This window comes from Camelus dromedarius, chromosome 3, assembly GCF_036321535.1.
Source record: "Camelus dromedarius isolate mCamDro1 chromosome 3, mCamDro1.pat, whole genome shotgun sequence".
NCBI lineage: Eukaryota > Metazoa > Chordata > Mammalia > Artiodactyla > Camelidae > Camelus > Camelus dromedarius.
The window spans coordinates 30,368,992-30,389,166 of NC_087438.1; the positions used below are offsets into that span (position 1 = coordinate 30,368,992).

Here is a 20,175-nt window from a genome sequence, read left to right on the forward strand (position 1 = left end):
TGGTCTGCCACAGAGCTGAGAGCTTTGTGGGCTCTGGTTTTCCAGCTAGTACCCAGTGCTTGGCTAGTGTTTTGTTTATTTTTAAACTGCATATATTTTTACATGTTTTAAGTGTGTTAGCTCTTCACATTTTTACGTCTATGTCATTTATAGATTGCTTTTCTCAGACACAATTTAATGAGGACTAGAGGCAAAAATCACTTTGTAACAATATTTCTAAGTAAAAGAGTCATTTATGTGGGAAAAGTCCCCATAAGTCAGAACAAATGAAAACTTCCAACTTGAGTGATTTGAATGATGTCAAATCTGACTGTAGGTCAGATCTCACATCATCATTGACAGTGGAGCCATAAGAAATGTAATTGATGACTGGAGTTGGCAATAGTGAAATTCCTTTTGTAACTTAACTACAACAGTTGGAATTTCATGTAGTTTTTTTTTTCCAGGAAAAAAAGTGTCATAAAAGTGTTACCTGTCTTTAGAAAAAAATTGAAACGGTCTGGTCAAAGACATTAAAAGGAAGTGTCCACTTTTGAATATATACAGTTTTCTTAAAAATGTGTATGTAAATGATGATCATGATTCCTGTATTAAGGGCCTAAAGTAACCACTGCTTTCCCATCGGTGATCACCAGGGCCGCAGCTTTGGAGCAGTTCAAGTCTCTGGGTGCTGAGCCCTTAGAGGTGGACCTGAAGGAATCCGGTGAGGGACAAGGAGGGTATGCAAAGGAGATGTCCAAAGAGTTCATTGAGGCCGAGATGAAACTCTTTGCTCAGCAGTGCAAGGACGTGGACATCCTCATCAGCACAGCGCTTATCCCAGGTTGGTCATTAAGTCTGTGGTTATTGGCAAAGCACTTTCATTAAGGATATTTTAAAATGAGGGGGAATAATCGTTTAACATTTGGATTTCTTTAAGTAAAAATTGATTTACTTTCTAGAAAATGAGAAAGCATGTGAAAGGCAAAAAGACAAAATGACGGCAGCCCCTAGAGGAAAAACGGTCATTAATAATTTGGTGTATTTTCTTTCAGTCTTTTTCTCTGTGTATTTTTATCTAACTGTATTCATATGTCATATTCTGTGTACAATATTATATTTATAAGCAGTTTCCTCTGCATCCTTGATAAGTTGATGTTTAACTTATTCCCGTTTTCTTTGTTAAGATACTACATTCTTATTGTGGGAAATTCCAACAGTACTGAAAAAATAGTACAGATCTGGAGTTCCACCAGAGATGACTGTTTTTAATATATACATACATTTTTTTAAATGGAAGTACTGGGGATTGAACCCAGGACCTCGTGTAAGCTGAGCACGTGCATGCTCTGTCATTGAGCTATACTTTCCCTTGTTTTTAATTCTTTGATGATTATTTTTCCATACATTAATGAGAAAGAGAGGAGGACTTTGTGTGTGTATGTATGTATTTATGGAATTTCCAATATATATTTTTTACTAAAGGATTTGATACTTTTTCATTTTTTAATTATTTCCTTTGATGTGTCTGGTCTTTGCAACCAAATTGTGAGCTCTCTGATGACAGGAATTACTTTTAGTCCTTTACAACATCCTCCTATAAAGAATATTTTTCACTCAAGAGGTGATTGATGTGGAGCCAACCAGCATTTATTACTCAGTAAACAGTAACCTCATCTAGCAAGATTTGGAAGTGAAGAACTCTCCACCACTTATATTCCTACCTCCTCCTCTCCTTTCCTTCTGTTATTGAATAATGAATACCATGCTGACTCTAATTTTTTCCCTTTCTGATAGAAAGTAGGCCAGATAACGGGAGCTTACAGGGTTCAGGTTGCTTGTTTTTGATCCTACTAAAGGAGCCTCATTTTCTCTAGGGGATTCTGAAAAGTTAGGAGAAGTTGTCACGTGGTTGTGGGAAAGGGGACGTTCTCTTCTGCACCCCATGCCCAGCACACACGCACGCACACACACATGCACACACACTCACATATCTGGCTACATTCAGGGGCAGGGAATGGATTGGCATCATCTCTCTGAGCTTGTGCCTCCCAAGCTCTTCCTCTGTCCCCTGTTTACCTGGGTAATACCTGATGGATGAGCTGCTCGCTCCACATACCCACATCCCAGCGGAGCTGGCTAGATGAAGCAGACAGGCAGGAGGGTGATAGGGGCTTAGCCCTTAGGAAAAAATCTATATGTGTAGAAATGGGGCTAGGGTTGGTTCCTGGAGGTGGGTGCAGATCAGACAAGGCAGGGGGCCCAGGGTGGGGGTTGTGAAATCTGCCAACGACCACAGGACTCATGGACAGGCAGTGGCAGGAGAGCACTTTAGGATTCATCCTTTCCTTTTGTGGCAGTGGCCCCTGGCTCAGCTGTTGCACAGGTGGCTTTGAAGGAGAGATGGGGTGGCCTTTGCTGTAGCCACCATTGAAAGCTAACTGCTTGTTGAAGAGGAGTTAGGAGCTGACTAGATGCAACAAATGTCCAGTAGAGGGCGCTGAAGCATTTACTCATACAGTAAATGATGTGGCCATAAAGCTCTTCATAGTCAAGTCATTCTCTTAACAAAAAGAAGGGAGGATAATTTGGACATAGTATATAGAATTATTGTTGATTACAAAGCTTAAAGTAAGTGATAGATCTCCAGACTTCTCGTGTAAAACGCATAAAGACTTTTAAAAGGGCCTACCCCACATAACATCTTATTTTTCACAAGTAGTTTATAGTAAGCATTTTTTAGTAACAGGTCAAATTATATAATAGTCTTAAAGAAGACTTGTAGAAGAAGTTTTATTAATCTGTTTTGCTGAGCCTTTCCTATTTCAGTCTTTTCTGAAGCCATCTGCTCAGAGCGCTGTAAACTTGCACAAAATCCTTCACCAGAGCTCACATTCAGAAGGCTGGACTGAGAAGGACCTTTCTGTTACTTTTTTGGTAAGCCCCTCAGAAGAGAAAAGCTAATTAGACTATTATAAGGAAGACGATGATCTTTCTGAACCTCTTTAAGATCCCTGGAGGACTAAAACCTGAAAACATGACCATTAAAAAAAAAAATTGAAAAGATTATATAAAGATACAGATGCCCTTTTAAAAACTGTCTTTGGCATTGTACCCTTGCTGGTGTTTGTCCTGAGCCTTTGCATGGGTCAGCTGATGGTGTGTCTTGCTCTTAAGAGACTCTTGGAGCAGAAGTTGTTCTCAGTTTTCCTTGAGTGGCTCCAAAGGGGATTAAGTCAAATGTCACAGGTTCTGAAATTCCTTAGACCCAGATCCTCGTGGCTGTACTGAAGACCTGGCATGGATAAGAACGTTGATAGAGGGACACAGGCAATTAACTAGCTTCAGGTTGTAATCTTACAGTGTTGGTAAGTTTTCATTCCTCCTAGGCACATGTCAGTCAGTGGGCTTGAACAGACAGTAATGTTGTGCTAGTGAAGTCTGTAGGTGGAATGAAGATTGTATGTGGAAGGAAGTTTTCTGTAGCTAGTTAGGTTTTTGCTGCCTAGATCTTGTGTCTCATAACTTGTACCATCACCTACATCCCCTCCATCGGGTTGGGTGATGGGTTAAGGGCTTGGATTTCACTTCCTGTAGGTACCTTTAAGACAGGACCTAGCTCAAAGGAAAGTAACTGTATTTAAGGTATTAATTACATTATTTACTCTGTAATTTGATTATGTTTCTGGTAGAAATAATTCAGTTGGGTTTATATCAGGAAATTTGAGACATGGTGAAGAACCAGTCTTACCAGACATACTTGGAAAGCATTTTTAATCCTCTTTAATAATATTGTACTTCAGAAATCAAAGACATGAATCTCTGAACAGAATGAGGCTGTGTCACTCAAGATGTCATCTAACAGAAATTCACCTCCAGTTCTCTGTTTAGTTCTCTACTTCATAAAATCCTAACTCAAAATTTGTAGAAATAATGAGTGAAATTGGAAGACATCATACTAAGTGAAATAAGCCAGTCACAGAAGGACAAATACTGTATGATTCCACTCATCTGAGGTACTTAGAGTGGTCAAATTCATAGAGACAGAAACTAAAAGAGTGGTTGCCAGAGGATGGAGGAGGAGAGAAAGAGAAGTTAGTGTTTACTGGGTAGAGAGCTTCAGTTTTGCAAGATGAAAAGAGTTCTTTGGTTGCACAACAATGTGAATCTACGTAAGTCTACTGAACTGTACACTTAAAATGGTTAAGACGGTAAATTTTGTCATGTATATGTATTTTAGTATAATTTCTAAAATAAATAAAAGTTTGTGGAAATACTAAAAAAAAAAATAAAGATAGGGCCTAGCTGACAGCCCATTTTGTGGCACTGTGCACCCCAGAGAAAACTTCCAACCTCCCGCCCAGCTCTGTGACCTGTAGGGTCACCACTAAGAAGGACAGCAGCCTCCCCCCCCCCCCCACTAATGTTCAGGCTCTGCTCATAGACTTTCTCACTAAACCTTCTGAGCCATAGGAGATTTTTTAGCATTTCTGTTGTTCTGGAACCCTTTTAAAGAGACTTTTCATCGACTTAAAATATTTAATCAGCAAGAGACTAAATCAGGTTGGAAAATTAGGGAGGGGATTATAGGCGTGGAGTGAGGAGGGATCACAGTGGTTTAGCACTGGTGATGTGTTAGGCAAATTTTGCCTAAATTCCCGTGAGAATTAAGAGTGTTGTGGGGCACGCGCTTAATCTACCCTGCGGGGCACAAGTCTCCTCCATTTAAACCCTTTCCTGATGACCGCCTGATTAGAAAGAAAATCTTAAGCATCACAGGGTCATCTAGCTTTCCTGCTCTCCCGTTCCCCACCTCAGGTCCTGCCCTCATTTCACAATTGAACCACAGCTATTGCAAAGCCTGGGGTTTTGTTTAGTAATGATGACAGTAACCTGGCCACTTTGGTTCCCAGCATCATTCGCTAAAGGCGTCTGAAGTCATCAGGACTGGATCACATGCCCCTCCCACCCCACCCTTCCCTGTACTCTAAATTGTGCACTCCTTCGTAAGGTGTTCATTGTCTTTCAGTTTCTAGTCCTGATTTAGCTTTGGGCCTCGTGTTAAACTAATTTCTTGCTCTGTGGGCCTGATTTCCGTCCTGCTGGCTGCCGTTACCCCACACACCGGCCCAGGACTTCCGGACCTCGTGCAGATCGTTCCTTCTCTTTGGAATGCTGACCCCCTCTTCCCTGCCTTTTGAAATCCTACCAGACTCAGTAGTTTCTCCGTAGTGTCTGCCATCCCCTGGTCCCTGGGAAACACTCTTTTTTCCCGCATTCATAGCATTTCCCTGTGCCTCAGATTCCAGTAGGTGGTTCTCAGTCTCACCGCCCTTTGGTGCCCTGTCATCCTGCGGGCGCAGCAGGAGTGCCTGGCTTATCCCTGCCGTGGCTGGTGCTCACCAGAGAGCCTGGCGCACAACAGTGGTTCAGCACGCGCTGAGCTAGCCTGGGCGCTCTCCTTAGGTCTCGGTGGGTACAATCCCTTTTATTTTTCCAGTGCTATTCAGGGAAAGATAGAACACTCTTGGTTAGGGACACTGGAGAGGCTGATTTAAGACTGGGAAGCTAGCTTCCTTAAATTTTCAAACCAGGACCTTGCCAAGTTGGCAGTTTGAGATGGTCAGCGCCACCTCTCAGCAGATAGAACTAGGAAGTAGACAGTCCTCTTAGCCAGGAGGGAAGATATTGATTGCTTGATTATAAATTATAATACTTTAGGCCGTATGTACTTGGACCTCTTTTTGGGCACAATCCAAATTAGGGTAATGGTGTCTTTAATTTTTATCTCTACCAGATAGGGTCTGTAGAATCCACCCCTTGGAGGACCTTTGTGGTGATTTTGTATGACTGGAGAGTTGGGAGTGGGTGTGTTCCCTTGAGATGCAAGGGCCTTACACATAGGAAACCAAACCTGAGAGATTTCAGTCTCCTAGAAACTCAACAGTGGTTCTCTACCTGATGCTGCCAGTCTCTTTGACTCCATCTTTCACATGGAGTAGAAATGTAGTACAAAAGAATAACTTCCCACCGTAATTTGCAAACTTGTTCTTTTAGGCAAGGAAATAATTGATACAGCGATATACTCTCCTTTTATGAAATTCCAAAAAGATAATATTGTTTTGATGACCATACAAGATTTTTCTCTGAAATAAAGACTTATTTTTCAAATTGTTCTTTTCCTTCTTTTGTAGGCATTATGGTCTTACAGGACAAAACTATACAGATCAGTGATTTCCAATTTTTTTATATTATTTAATTTTTTTTAACTGACTAATCCTATTCATCTACCATCCTCCCCTCCCTTAAATGCATTGTATGATTGTATGGCATTTTGTAATATTACTCATACAAGGTTTCATTTGTTTTGAGAAGTCTGAAGAACAGAGAGAAATATTTAAATGTTGTAACATCAAGGGGTGGGAACCACAGGCTGTCTGCATACCTCTTGGTAGCTTTCAATAGAGGCAGGGCAACTTGTCATCAAGAGGGAGGTGCCAAAGTTGTGGTGTTTTCCATTGCCATGTATCAGTCCTGACTTTTCAGAGTGTGTTTGAGCACACTCAGTGATGTTTGGGCCAAATTTAACAAGTGTCCTGCTAGGAAAATTTATGGCACAGAATTGTCTTTTGGTTTGACCTGTTATTTCTCCAGAAGTATGTTGCAAGATCAGGAAGCATTGTGCTCCCCTCCTTGGCAGTCCCTGAGCTGAAAAGGATTTGGACACTGAGGCTCTCTCTGGGGAAGCAGTGCCCGCTAAGAGTTACTGCTACAACCAGCACTTTTCCACCATACGCATCTCTGTTCTTCCTTCTTTCCACTTTTCCTGGACTTTCTTGTGCCTCAGGATTAGTTAGGGTGGTCTAGGTGCTCCAGCACATTTACCCCAAAGCTCAGACACTACAGAAATGTACTTTTTGCTCAGTTAACAGTGGTGGACATGTTGGCGGGCAGTGCTCCTTCGTGTGCAGCTGGGGTTCGGGTATTACCATGTTACCATCATCATTATGAGGCTGTGGAGGCTGCTCAGGGCCCTGCCTCTGTTCCAGCCAGCCAGAGGGAAAGGGACTTGGAGGAGTGTGCATGGGACACTTAGGAGTGACACACACCACCCCGCTCACATGGCCAGACCTAACTGTGAAGGAGGCTGGGAATTGTGGCCTGTGTGCCCTAAGTGTATTAGTTTGTTAAGGCTGCCTTAGCAAAATCCCACAGACTGGGTGGGCAGCTTAAACAACAGAAATGTATTTTCTCACAGTCTGGAGGCTAGAAGCTGGGTTCCAGGTGTTGGCAGGTTTGGTTTCTTCTGAGGCTTCTCTCCTGGGCTTATAGAAGGTCCTCTTCTTGCTGCGTCACATGGTCTTGGTGTCTTTTTTTGTGTGTCTATATTTTCTCTTGTTTTGATACCAATCAGGTTGGATTAGGGCCCACCCTAATGGCCTAATTTAACTTCATCATTTCTTTAAAGACCCTCTCTCCAGACAGTCACATTCTAAACCCTAACCTGGGGTTAGGGCTTCAACATAGGAATTTTTCTGGGGACACAATTCAACCCGTAAGAAATGCGGATTTTGATGAGTAGCAGACAGCCTCGTTCCCCTCCTCCAGTTTTAATTTTATCTGCCTATGTTGAATCCATTCATTGGGGATCAGATTGTGGTTTAGAGTCAGCGAGAGTAGATGTAAATTCCAGTTTCAGTGCCGAACAGCTGATGTGTCTCTCTGAACCCGAGATTCCGCAGCTCTGCCCTCCTTGAGTTGGTTCTCCCCTCAGAGGGGGAGGGCAGCAGGGGCAGCTTCAGGCTCCGGTTTGCACAGCCCAGCACAACATCCAGAGGACGAGGCAAGCCAGTTCTGCTGGTTCCCTCTCCAAGAACAAGGAAACTTCTTTTTCAGAAGCCCTGAGTACACTTTCCTTCCTTCTTACCGGTCTTAATAGGGTGACATGCCCACCTCTGAACCAATCCATGTGGCAGGGCATGAGATGACCCTGGCTTACTTCTGGATTTCTGAACCGGTCATCAGAAAGGTGATGAGATTACCCTTAGGCCAGCCAGGCCTGCTTCTAGAGCAGTTTCAGGTCATTTCTCCCAGAGCTCGTGGACTGTGTAGAGAAAATGGAAATCAGAGTAGCAACAAGAAGACGTTGGGCAAACATCAGTGCTCAGTGTAAAACTGTATTATTAGAATGATATTTCTTAATGTGTAAGTACTATGGTTCAGAATGTCTTTACATGCTCTGTTTTGCATCTAGTCCATGCATGATGTGTTACATTAAAAATTATCCTTGTCTTTGTAGTACTTGTTTATGAGAAATCTATTTTGGTTTAGATAAATATGTTTGATAATTTATATTATTAATCTCTTTGCTACTATAGTGTTAAATATACCATGTTTTTGTTAAAGCAGAGAGTTTTTCTTGAGCCTGCCTAATTTGACGCCTTACAGGCCAGGAAGTTAGGAATTTCCCCATCTGATTATATGCCATTGAATAATTCCAGTAAATAATGCTAAATGCTTCCTTGGAATCATTATAAAATTTTGTGGTAAACCTTTTTAATCTTGGTGTCTTGTTCTTAATATTTTTAGTGGTTTCCTCTTAATTTCTTTCTTTCTTTTTTTTTTTTTTTTGGTGTGATTAAAGTTGTCTGTGAGGGCTTGATTCTTTTCCCAGTAAGATAGAATCTGGGAATTTATTGATTTCAGATGATCCTGTTAGGCCTGAGTTATTCAGAGAGGTAATATATTGCAAAACTTTCCAGCAAATCTTTAGCTTTTGGGATTTAGTTTAAGCTAAATTTCTCTTTTTCAGTTTAGAGTTGTAGAGAGGCCAATGATACATTCTTTTGTTACATAGCAATAAGTTGTTACAGCTATTTTTAGAAGTAATTTTTTTCTAGAAATTTTGAATTTTTATACTTAAAAAACTGCATCTTACTATTTGTTTAATGGGAAAACACATGAGTATGAAAAGATACTATGAATTCAGTCTCATTTCAGAACGAATTTGTGTGAATCACCGCCATGCACGCACACATGTAGAAGGTACAAGTGTGTGCAATGTTTTTTCAGTCCACTGTCAGTTCTTGGTGCACACAGAGATTCAATGACCTTACACTAATCTGTGGCACCCCTGCTCACCCCAAATAATGGCCAACCAGTTGGGAAATTCTATACTTAAAAATTTTAGATGAGTGCTATAAATACCTCAGCTATCCTAGTAATAAAAACTAACTAACCTTTGAATACAGCCTCTCAGTCCTAAAATATTAGACCTCAGAGCTATAAATTTTCCTTCCCCATCTAGCCTGCACATGGTTAGACACTAAATAAATATTAATTGAGTCAATGAATGGATGAATACTTGAATGATTATGAGTACGTGGTGTCCTGCCATTGTCTTGGCAAAAGTATGGACATAAACTCCCAACTGGGAGGGAACTCAGTAATCTTATTAGGAACTTAATGTCTATGAACCAGAAAGCACCACGAAATACGACAAATTCATGAAGTTGGACATCATGCCAGACCTTTCACCCACAGTTTGTATTGTGCCAGGGAATATAGTAAAAATTTTTTTCTCCTTGTTGTTTCCAATCATAGTGGGGTTTTTTTTGTTTTTTTTGTTTTGTTTTGTTTTGTTTTGTTTTGTTTTGTTTTGTTTTGTTTTTTGGTGGTAGGGGAGATGGTTTGAGGAAATTTAACAGACTTGGTCTTTTTGTGTATCTCATCTTTTGCAGACAAATGATAAAATTAACAGAAGTGAGCAGTCAAAAGGGGAAAGCCCAATTTTACCTCTAAAAAAATCTCTCTTACCTGCGTTTTTTATGAACTCTTGTGCCTTCTCCTACAGTTCTATCTTGAAACACCTGATGTGCTTCTGTGACCTTTTACCCTTGTATCTAGGATCTGCACAGGGCCATTGCTGGGGTGTTAGGGCATGTCTCTATATTTGGAGGATTTGCATTAAGTATTGGATATATTCTTCTCTATATGTGATAAAACATCTGTATGTCTTAGTTTGTTGCCCACCCTTAGTTATGTTTCTGTCTCCCAGTATAAGTGTTTGGATGCAACCTTTGAAAGCCATCCTAACTGTATAGCTTCCTTTGCAGTCACAGGGAGGGTGGAGGACTTTGGGTGAAGCCTTTACAGTTGGTAAGTAAACAGATTGGGCCAATGGCATTTCTAAGTTATTTTAATTATTCTAGTACAACTCTTTAATCTCTGTCCTCAACTTAAAGGAGAAACTGGTTGTGATTATGCAGGAGTACTTTATTTATTTTTATAAAAATAGTATGTGACTTTTGTTGGAAATGCAGTGAAGTCCAAAGTAGAAAATAAAGATCATCTGTGATCCCTCTACTTAGTGACAAATACTGTTAACATTTTATCATTTCCTTTCAGCCTTTCCCATGCCTTTTTATCATGTTAGATGAGGATACAATGTTGTGCTTACGTTCCCCACTTAATATGACAAGTTTTTCCCCTTAATGTAATAAGTCATTGGGAACTCTTTGTAAATGTATTTTAGTGGTTTTTTAGAATTTTCTTACTTGTCTGTACCATATTTTATATATCTGTTCTTCCAAAGTTGGGATTTTCAGTTTTTGTCAAGTAAAAATAATGTTCTAACATTTTTTTTCCCCTGCTTTATTCCTGTATCCATATTTCACTTATTTCCCTGGGGTTAATCAAATCTTAGAAGTAGAATTCCTGGATGAATGGATATCAACTTTTTTCGCAGTTGATGTATACTTGATGAACTATGCTTTCCTGAAAGATGATGCAGCTAATAATCTTATCAGTAGATTGTCTGGCTAATTGTTGCATTTCAGCAATATTATGATTTTGAATTTGAATTTGAGGGAAAAAAAGTATCTCGCTTTTTGTACTCACGTTTCTTTGACTCTTAGGGTGAACTTTTTTAAAAATTTGGTTACTATTTCTCTTTGAATAGGTCATTTGTATTTGTTCATTTTCTAGTAAGATATTAGTGTTTTGTTTTCATTTTAATTTTTGTGAGCTTTTATATTAATTTTTTGTCGTGTAATTTTTTTTGAGGCTACTACTATATGCATTTTTCATACTTAAATCTATTTATGTTTTCTTTTGTAGTCTTCCCCATTGCTGTAAGTTTAGGAAGTATTTTTTAATCCAAAGGCAAGAGAGATATTCACCAAAGTTTTTCTTTCTTTTTTTCTTTTTGGGTTGCTTTTCTTCCTTTATCATTCTGATGTATAGTGTTTAGTTTAGTTTGAAGTATGATATTCGGTTTGGGTAGATTTTCCCCCTAAAACCTAACTAACCATCTTATTCCTTTCATTCCTTCTATTCTGTGATGCCATGTTTGTCATACATGACGTTCTTACCGTTGTAGGCCATCAGGGTAAGATAGGGTTTTGAAATTTCCTTATCTGGCTTTCCCTCTCTTGACCTAATCTTTTGAGGGTTTGCTCATTTGGAGTTTTTATGTACTTCTCCTCTCCTCTTTTGGCTCTGTTTTTTCACTTCTGTTTTCAATTTGCATATCTGCACTTCTCAGAATTTTCAAAAAATTAATCCACATGTGAGTGCTTCAAGGCTGCTGCGCGTCGTATTCTTCATCATATTCCCTGTAACACTTACTGAATTTTTAAAATTGTAGCATTAAAACAAGCTCTTCTAGAGAACTTGGGAGATAAGGAAAAGCACCAAGAACAAAATGAATTATTCTTAGTCTTACCACTCAAAGTTATCCTGATACTGTTAAACATTATATACTATAGAATTTACTAGGAACTGTGTAGTATATGTAATACTTTATGTAGGTGTGTATATAGACATATATGTGGAACACTCATATACATAATTTTTACATTGAATGGGAGCATCCTATGTCTACTATTTTGCTTATCCTTTTTACTCATAGTAATTCCATGTCTTTTAAATGTCCCTCTGTGATTTAAGTATTTTTTAAAATTTACTTTCCAGTTATTTGGCTATACACTAAATAAAATACTCTGTGAAATAATACGCTATCCTTTCAAAAGTGGTTGAATTTCAGAGTGATAATATGGAGAGAACACCTCTTATCTCTGTTAAGATTCGAGGGTGTGTGTGTGTTTGTGCATTTAAAGGTGTGTCAGCCACTGCATAATTGTTTTGTGAAGGTTGAATAAGTAAAATCGAAGAAGAGAAACAGGTGATCCGCTGGATGTTTTCTAGGGAGCCTAAATGATTTCGGCCACTTGAAGTCTTATAAAAAGGGCAGCGTTACAGATCCAGGATCTAATCTGAAGCTGTAGATGTCTCAGAAGGAAGAAGGAATTCAGAATTTCTAGGGCAGGAGAAATTTAGTTAGATGCCAGGTCAAATTTGTGAAGTTGCTGGTCATAAAGTTGGTGCAGTTGCGAGTCAAAGAGGGTAGACCTGGATCCAAATTGGATATTGCCAAAAGAGTAGTTTAAAGCATATCAGGGTGCAAGTAAGGTGGGAGGAAGGGCTGTGATAAATGAAAGGCTGGTTAATAGAGAAGAGGCTCTGGACCCGAGGAAGGGAGGTTGATGACAGTGAACAACTGCAAGGTACAGGTGAGCACTTTCAATTTGCTACTATATACATGCCCACTTGTATCTTCACAACTTTTTTTTTCACATGTGCTACAAATAGAGGTTATTTTTCTTTTTTAAATCATACGTATTCCAATCAGGTAGATTGAAAAACAGGTTATTATAATGCAAATTTATTTTAAATTGATTTTCATTTATAAAATTGACAGTGCTTTTATTGAAATTCTGTAAACAGAGATGAAAACTTTCAAAAGGAAAGATACAGGTAATTAGGCTATTAACTCTGCTTTCCTATAGCTGATCTCACAAGCTTATTTCCTTTTTCTTTTGGCTTAGATATTTACATTGTTTTAGGAAACCTGAACAAGATAATAAGCCGACTGTGTGGGGCCCTGTTGAATGTACTGATGTATGCTCACTTGAAAAATCTTGTCTGGTGCTTTACCTTCTATGTAAGAATCAGTGAATGGGCTGAAATGTAAATATCTCATGAGAAGCATGTTCCGTGAGAACAGGGATCTTTTCCGTTTACCTACCAGTAGATTCCCAGCACCAGGGTGGACAGAGTTTCCTTACTAGCTCATTATTATGCATATTTCAGAAAACAGGCAAAATGTTCATCTCTTCATGAGTGGTTCTGGGTGGAAACCACTTGAGAAGAGCAGTGCTCGCTGAGATCTCCCTGCCTAGCAAAGGGAGGGCTCCGCCTCTCCCTCCCGCACTCTGGCTTTGCATGCTCTCTGGTCCTGTTTCTTCCTTAGGGGAGTGGCCGGTCTCACCTGTGTCGTGGACTTTGTGTGTGGGGGGTCTCTTGACAGAGCTAAAATTTCAGATGTTAAATCCCTGAGTACTGAGAGACCACTGTAACAATTAGAATATAGAGTTAAACATATATACATGTCATGTAATTTGTACTGTTTGCTTTGATTTTATTAGGTAAAAAAGCTCCCGTTTTATTTAATAAAGAAATGATCGAGTCCATGAAGGAAGGGTCAGTTGTTGTGGATTTAGCTGCTGAGGCCGGCGGAAACTTTGAAACCACCAAGCCGGGAGAACTTTATGTTCATAAGGTAGAGCGAAAAGCATCCTCTGTCTGTGACCCAATCCCCACAGCTTCAGTGATGTGTGAGAGACTGTTTATTCCTTTAAGTCTGTAGAGAAATGGTGGCCTGGAATTTTCTAAGATTAAAAATAGGCACATTTAAAGCTTCTACTGAAATATGTATTTGTTTGTGAGGATATGTATGTATTTATAAAGATGTATGATTTCAAAACTCAGCCTTGACTCTCTGACTGAGAATTGTCCTAGAAAGACGGTGAGCTTTCAGTAATAGGCCTCCCTGACTGTATTTTTGTTTATTTAGGGAGTTACTCACATAGGCTACACAGACCTTCCCAGCCGAATGGCCACTCAGGCCAGCACCCTGTATTCCAACAACATCACCAAGCTCCTGAAGGCCATCAGCCCCGATAAAGATAATTTTTATTTTGAAGTGAAAGATGACTTTGACTTTGGTACAATGGGCCATGTCATTAGAGGGACTGTAGTGATGAAGGTGAGTAAAGAGATCTGCTCCTTCTTATGTACATAATAAATTTGTTCTAGAATTTCTGTTCATGGAAGAGTCTTTGTTTTGTAATCATGATATATTCTAGTAAAGTATTGATGTGCTGGGTTTATGCCAATAAAAATTGTTTAAAACTGTAGAATAATTTAAAGAAAAATATCACTGACTTATGTACATGCATGACTTACCTGAAATATGCAGTGCTTTGGAAAAACAGAAACAAAAAACCAAAAACCCCAACACTGAATAAAATAAAAATTAAACATTCCCCTACCTATCTGCATTTAGGTTTGATTTGTATTCTTCCTTATATGTTCCATACACATACTAATTATACATCTATGTGTATATGCAAAACACAAACATTATATATTAATGTACACATGTTATATAGTTATATAAATGATAAGTTATAAATTACATGAATTTATATATTTGTTTAAGTTATTTTTAGAAGAACGTTTTCCCCCCAGAATTTTAACTATTGTCTGTGTTGGTCTCAACGCTGGATTGACTTAAAAAATGGTATTTTTCTAATTTCTGTTAGGATGGCGAAGTGATTTTCCCCGCTCCCACACCAAAAAATATTCCTCAAGGTGCCCCAGTTAAACAGAAGACAGTGGCTGAGCTAGAGGCTGAAAAAGCAGCCGCTGTTACACCCTTCAGGAAGACGATGACGTCTGCTTCTGTGTATACAGCAGGTGAAGATCCCATTTCTTAGGAATTAGTGCTGAATCTCTGAATTTTGTGAGCATGTATTGTCAAAATGAGTACATGAAATGCTGTTGTCCTTCTCTGGATTCCATCAGGACTCGGGCCTGTTAGAGGCGATTTTTCAGATACAGGTCACTTGTCCCCCCTCTGTGGACATGGAGAGGTCGTGGGCTGCCCACCGCCAGGGATATAGGCCCTGGGCTAGTTACTGGAATGCATGCGTGTGAAACAATACCCAGGCTGTTAATACGTTTCTTTTATAGAGAACACTGAAGATGTAATTGTTAATATTTTTATTTATGTCAAATAGAATGGGTAGTAAGTGTATGTCAGGTTGTGTTGGTGTTAAGTGCATATCGATGTGGTTATTTATTTATTCATTTATTTTTGTGGTTTATAAAACTTCACTTGTGATTATCTGCACCATTCGGTCAGACTGGGGAACCAAATGTTTGCGTTGAATAATAAACCCCCCAAGTTACTCACTTAGTAAAAAAAATTCAATTTAAAAAGTTTTCTCTCTTTCTTTACAATTTTTTTCTTTTCTTTTCTTTTCTTTTTTTTGGTGAGGGAGGTAATTAGGTTTGTTTGTTTGTTTATTTATTCTTAGAGGAGGTACTGGGTATTGAACCCAAGACCTCATGCATGCCAAGCATGTGCTCTAACCACTTGAGCTATACCCTCCCCACCTCTTTCTTTACAATTTAACATAGATTCTTTGTTTTTAAATTTATCTTCATGAAGACACTAAATTATTGTAAAATAGTATAAGTATTCATTCTGGCTATGAATTGTTAGAGTTTGATATATGGATATTTGGTTTTAAATTGGTTTCTCTTTCATAGAATGAATTAAAAATGTTTAGATCTGCTTAGAGCCAAAAATAAAAACAAACAAAACCAAACTATAAAGAATTAAGAACCAGCACCAGGTGCACAGAATTTTTGTGGCCTCAGCATTCTCCAAATTCCCATGTGAGTCCAGATGTTTTAAAGCTAAGTATGTAACTCTCCTTGGATAAAGAGCAAATCTCAGCAAAATGATGGCAAAGGCCTCTGGTTGTGAACACTGTGAGTAGATGGAGAAGTGTCCCAATTTGCACTTACTGTTGTGTTGTACATGGGCAGTATTGTCAGCAGGGGTGCACATTTCCATTTCTCTCTGAGGTTCCTAAGGAAATACAGCAAGACATATATGATGGTTTACAGGTTCCTCTTATGTTTATTAGGTCAATATTTATTGCATTTTAATAGATAGGACAATGGCATATTCCAGTGAATAAAAGGATGGCCTTATATTTATTTTACTTTACCTTAAACTCCCTCCTTTAAAATAAAACCAGGTATTTTTCTTATGTATGTGTTGGGCATCTATTTGAATAGGACTTTTCAAAGAATCTGATTTGCTTTTTTCCCTTTTCTTTCTTTCTTTCTTTTTTGTTTTTCTCTGCCTTTCTCTTCTTTTTCCTGTTATACAGGCTAGAGATAGCACATTTGGTGTTATTTAATGTATTATAGAAAAGACATTAACTTATTAAATAGTTATTAAGAAAACCTTCAGATGTGTGATATCTACCTTAGATGCCCAACACAGTGGATTGCAGATTATGATAATTAATGCTTCTTGACTAATGTGGGCATTGAATGAGTGCTAGATAGTGTGCTAAACACTTCACATGCCTTGGCTCATTTATTCCTTATAAGAATTCTATGAAGTGGGCATATTATTATTTCCTTTTTCCAGATGAAGACAGAAAGGGTTAATAATTTTACAGATGAGGTTACTGGAGCACAGAGAGGTTAAGTAATTTTGTCCGAGATCACACAGCTAGCAAGCAGGAGAGTCAAGATTTGAATCAGGCAGTCTGGCTTAAGAAAATATATCCTTAATGATAACTCTGCACAGCTTCTCCAATGTTTAACTGGAACACAAAACAATATTCTATCTAATTCTGCCTCCAGATGGTTAATAGTCCATCCATTGGAACCCTGGAAATCTTATATGTGGGTAGGAAAACAAAAATTAAATTACAGTCTTATTGAAAGGTTTAAAGTAAAATTAATGTCATTTGCTAATGTTCCAGCTGTGCCACTTATAAAGAAATAGTTTATATCAAGGGAAAAAAATATCTTATTCAGGAAAGTAAAAGTCCAGCTCCCAGGTCACCCAATATCATTTGGTTTTCACTGACCATTAGGTAACCCTTTCTTCTGTTACGGAACAACCGTCCACATGTTTGCTGTTAGGAGAGGCAATAATTAAAGATGTATGTTCAGAGCTGACTGTTCGTATTCTGCACATTCTTAATTTGTATTTTTTTTTCCCCTTTTCTTTGTAAAATCCTGTTTGCTGACTTGGTGTTGAGGCTGGAGCTGACTGCCCTGGCCAGCAGTCCAGTCCAGATTCAGGAGCAATTGCAAAACTTCTGTCCCGGGTGGGTGGAAGCCATATGTTTTGGGGAGGTGCTGGAGTGAATGAAATCCTTCCTACTCTTTTAAAATCCCTATTCCTCAGCCAAATCTGAGTGACATGAAATTGGCTTCACAAAAGCCTCTGTCTCATAAAGGTTGTGTCTTGCCCAAGTAGAAAATGCTTTGGTAGATCCTTTATAGGCATATAATTCTGGAATAAAAACACTTGTATAAACACATGTGGCATTGTCAATGAAAGTTGAAACAGGGAAGAGCACAAGTTACACAGAGGAAAATGTACAAATTGTTACTAATGTGACTCATAAATTTTGCTAGATGTTTACAGTTTATTTTGGGGGGTGGTGATCAGGAAGTTGAATTTTGTTCACAATACCTTTAATCCCATTTCGCCACCCCCTTCCCAATCATGAAATCATGAAAAAAAAAAAGCAACTCATTATTGGCAAGGGTGTGGAATTTAATAGCATTGACTATCCCACGTGTTTGTGTGTGGGTGTGTGTGTGCTTTTAATCTTCCTGAGATAATTGGATGTGTGCTCACACTGTGTCCTCTCTTTCTCTAGGCCTCACTGGGATGCTGGGGTTGGGCCTTGCGTCTCCCAATTTAGCCTTTTCCCAGATGGTGACCACTTTCGGCTTGGCTGGCATTGTGGGCTACCATACCGTCTGGGGAGTGACCCCTGCTCTCCACTCACCACTGATGTCTGTCACTAATGCAATCTCAGGTTTGTTCCTGTTCTCATTTTCCATCCCCTTAGGTCTGCAGGGGCTTATTCAACTCTAGGAGCACTTCCAACGAGGTGTCTGAAGTCTGTGTTTTCCAGCTGTAGGGCTTGGCATCTGAGGTGGAGGTTGAGGTGCCTTGGGCTCCTACATGGTGCAGGGGTGGGGTTGGAAGTAGGAGGCCAAGGGGGTGTGTCAGGCCTTTGGGCTGCTCCCATTTCAAGCATTGCAGGGCCACTCTTACTTCTTTTAAGTTATGATTTCCTTCAAAGAAAGGATTCATCTGATAAAGTGTGGAAGCCAGTGTTTCACAGTAGCAGCATGGTCTGGGCGGCAGTAAACACAGGTCTTCTCAAGACTGTTCTCTCTGGCCCCCAGTGATGGCTCAGATCTGAGGAGTGAAACCCACATTGGACAGGTGTGGGAGCTGCCCTGGCTCGGAAGCCTCATGGCCCCAGTGGGCATGTCTTGCCATAGGCATAGCTTCCAGGATCTCTGCAGGGAACAGGTCCAATTCCAAGAAGTACTAGACTCAGGAAAGCCCAAAGCCAGGGCTTTCATCATCATATGTTTGTAGTTCATGCGTAGTTTTTTCCAGTTCAGATGCAGTTTATCCCCTGGAGGTCCCTTTTCAGCATAAGTAATGTTGTCTGATAACATTACTGGTTTAAATCAATCAGGGGAGCAGAGCTAGAAAGGTAAAGGTGGAAGCCTTAAGCGAAAGGAGCAAATGTGCTGTTAAACCTTTGTCCATGAAAGAGTTCAGTGAGAACGGCATGCGAGAATATTCTCCTCTGTGATGCATGTGTGTGCGAGGTCTCTTGGCTATGGCGTTTGGTTTGCCATTGTCACTATGGCTGTTCACCACGTTGATGCTTTCTTCCCAGGGTTGACTGCAGTTGGTGGATTGGTGCTAATGGGAGGGCATCTGTATCCTTCCACAACTCCTCAGGGCCTGGCTGCTCTTGCTACATTCATATCCTCGATCAATATTGCAGGTACGAGGACCATGAAAGAACCCAGGGTGCTATTTTTTAATGGTGACCGTGATAAGTGAATATAAGTCAAACAGACATTCACAGAGTCAAAATAGACATTTTGATTTTAAGAATTTTATCATGCCTTTAAAAAATGTTTCACTCAGATGACAGTTGTTCTCTGTGAAGGGAAATTAGTTACTTTGCCCATGTGTAACTTTTAGAAACTAGTTGATAAAAGAACACCCCTCCCCCTCAGCGCCCCAAAACAAAGAAATAAAATGATGTCTCGCTGCATGTTAACTGGAAAGGTATTGAATGCATAGTTTTGCATTAAGCTGACTTAGAGCTATCACCATAACATCTCTGAATGAGTATAACTTTAGATAAAATTTCACCCTTTTACCTCATCCTGGCCTGTGTTCCTGAAAACTGAAAGCCCAGCACATCTCTTGTGTATGAAACTCATTCGATGCTATTTTGTAGCTAAAAATTTACCATGTGCAACAAACCTGGTGCCTGTTGATAGGGTATTTTTTTCTTTTTTCATTTATTATAGCGTTTAACAAACAGAATAACCTATTAGAAAAAAATACTGGCCTTTGATCACTTGCATTCCCAAGTTGCTTGAATGGCTATTTACTTTTAGTCACGCAGAAATAGTTGGTTCTGCATTCTGATAGCAAGTTTTCTTCCTGAATGTATTTAGGTTTCCTCCCCTTCAATGGAACTGGCTTGAATAATAGAATAACTTCTAATTTTGAGGTTCTAAAATGTTACTTAAAATTATATTTATTCCTCGATGATAAAGATGTGCTTAAAATAGAAAAATTGTATACACATAGTATGTATATATATAAAATTATATATAATTGTGTATATATATGAAAGTATATATAACTTTAAAAAATTATGTTGCTCAATGAGATAACTCTTTTTGTTTTATATTTATTTGGATAAGGTGGCTTTCTGGTGACTCAGAGAATGCTGGACATGTTCAAGCGTCCCACAGATCCCCCAGAATACAATTACCTGTATCTGCTCCCTGCTGGTACCTTTGTTGGAGGATATTTAGCTGCCCTCTACAGTGGTTATAACATTGAACAAGTAAGAGACTCTTTTGAAAGCTTTTATTTTTTGGCATTGTGTCTTCTTCCCAGTTAGTCTTGACATTACCATCATCAAAATTTAAATTCTGTCAAGCAAGTACAACAATAACTCTCGAAACATC

The 20,175-nt window shown here is 39.2% G+C and overlaps 1 protein-coding gene across 3 annotated transcripts in view; it reads left to right on the forward strand.

Moving 5' to 3' along the window:
* NNT (nicotinamide nucleotide transhydrogenase) overlaps nucleotides 1–20,175 on the forward strand; it is a 76,190-nt gene that overhangs the window by 20,717 nt on the left and 35,298 nt on the right. For all 3 annotated transcript variants that reach the window (XM_011000969.3, XM_031444732.2, XM_011000965.3), the window contains exons 7-13: nucleotides 636–823; nucleotides 13,467–13,600; nucleotides 13,895–14,086; nucleotides 14,646–14,799; nucleotides 17,808–17,969; nucleotides 18,855–18,965; nucleotides 19,906–20,051. In XM_011000969.3, coding sequence (XP_010999271.1) covers nucleotides 636–823; nucleotides 13,467–13,600; nucleotides 13,895–14,086; nucleotides 14,646–14,799; nucleotides 17,808–17,969; nucleotides 18,855–18,965; nucleotides 19,906–20,051 — 1,087 coding nt within the window. The remainder of the gene's footprint in view (nucleotides 1–635; nucleotides 824–13,466; nucleotides 13,601–13,894; nucleotides 14,087–14,645; nucleotides 14,800–17,807; nucleotides 17,970–18,854; nucleotides 18,966–19,905; nucleotides 20,052–20,175) is intronic.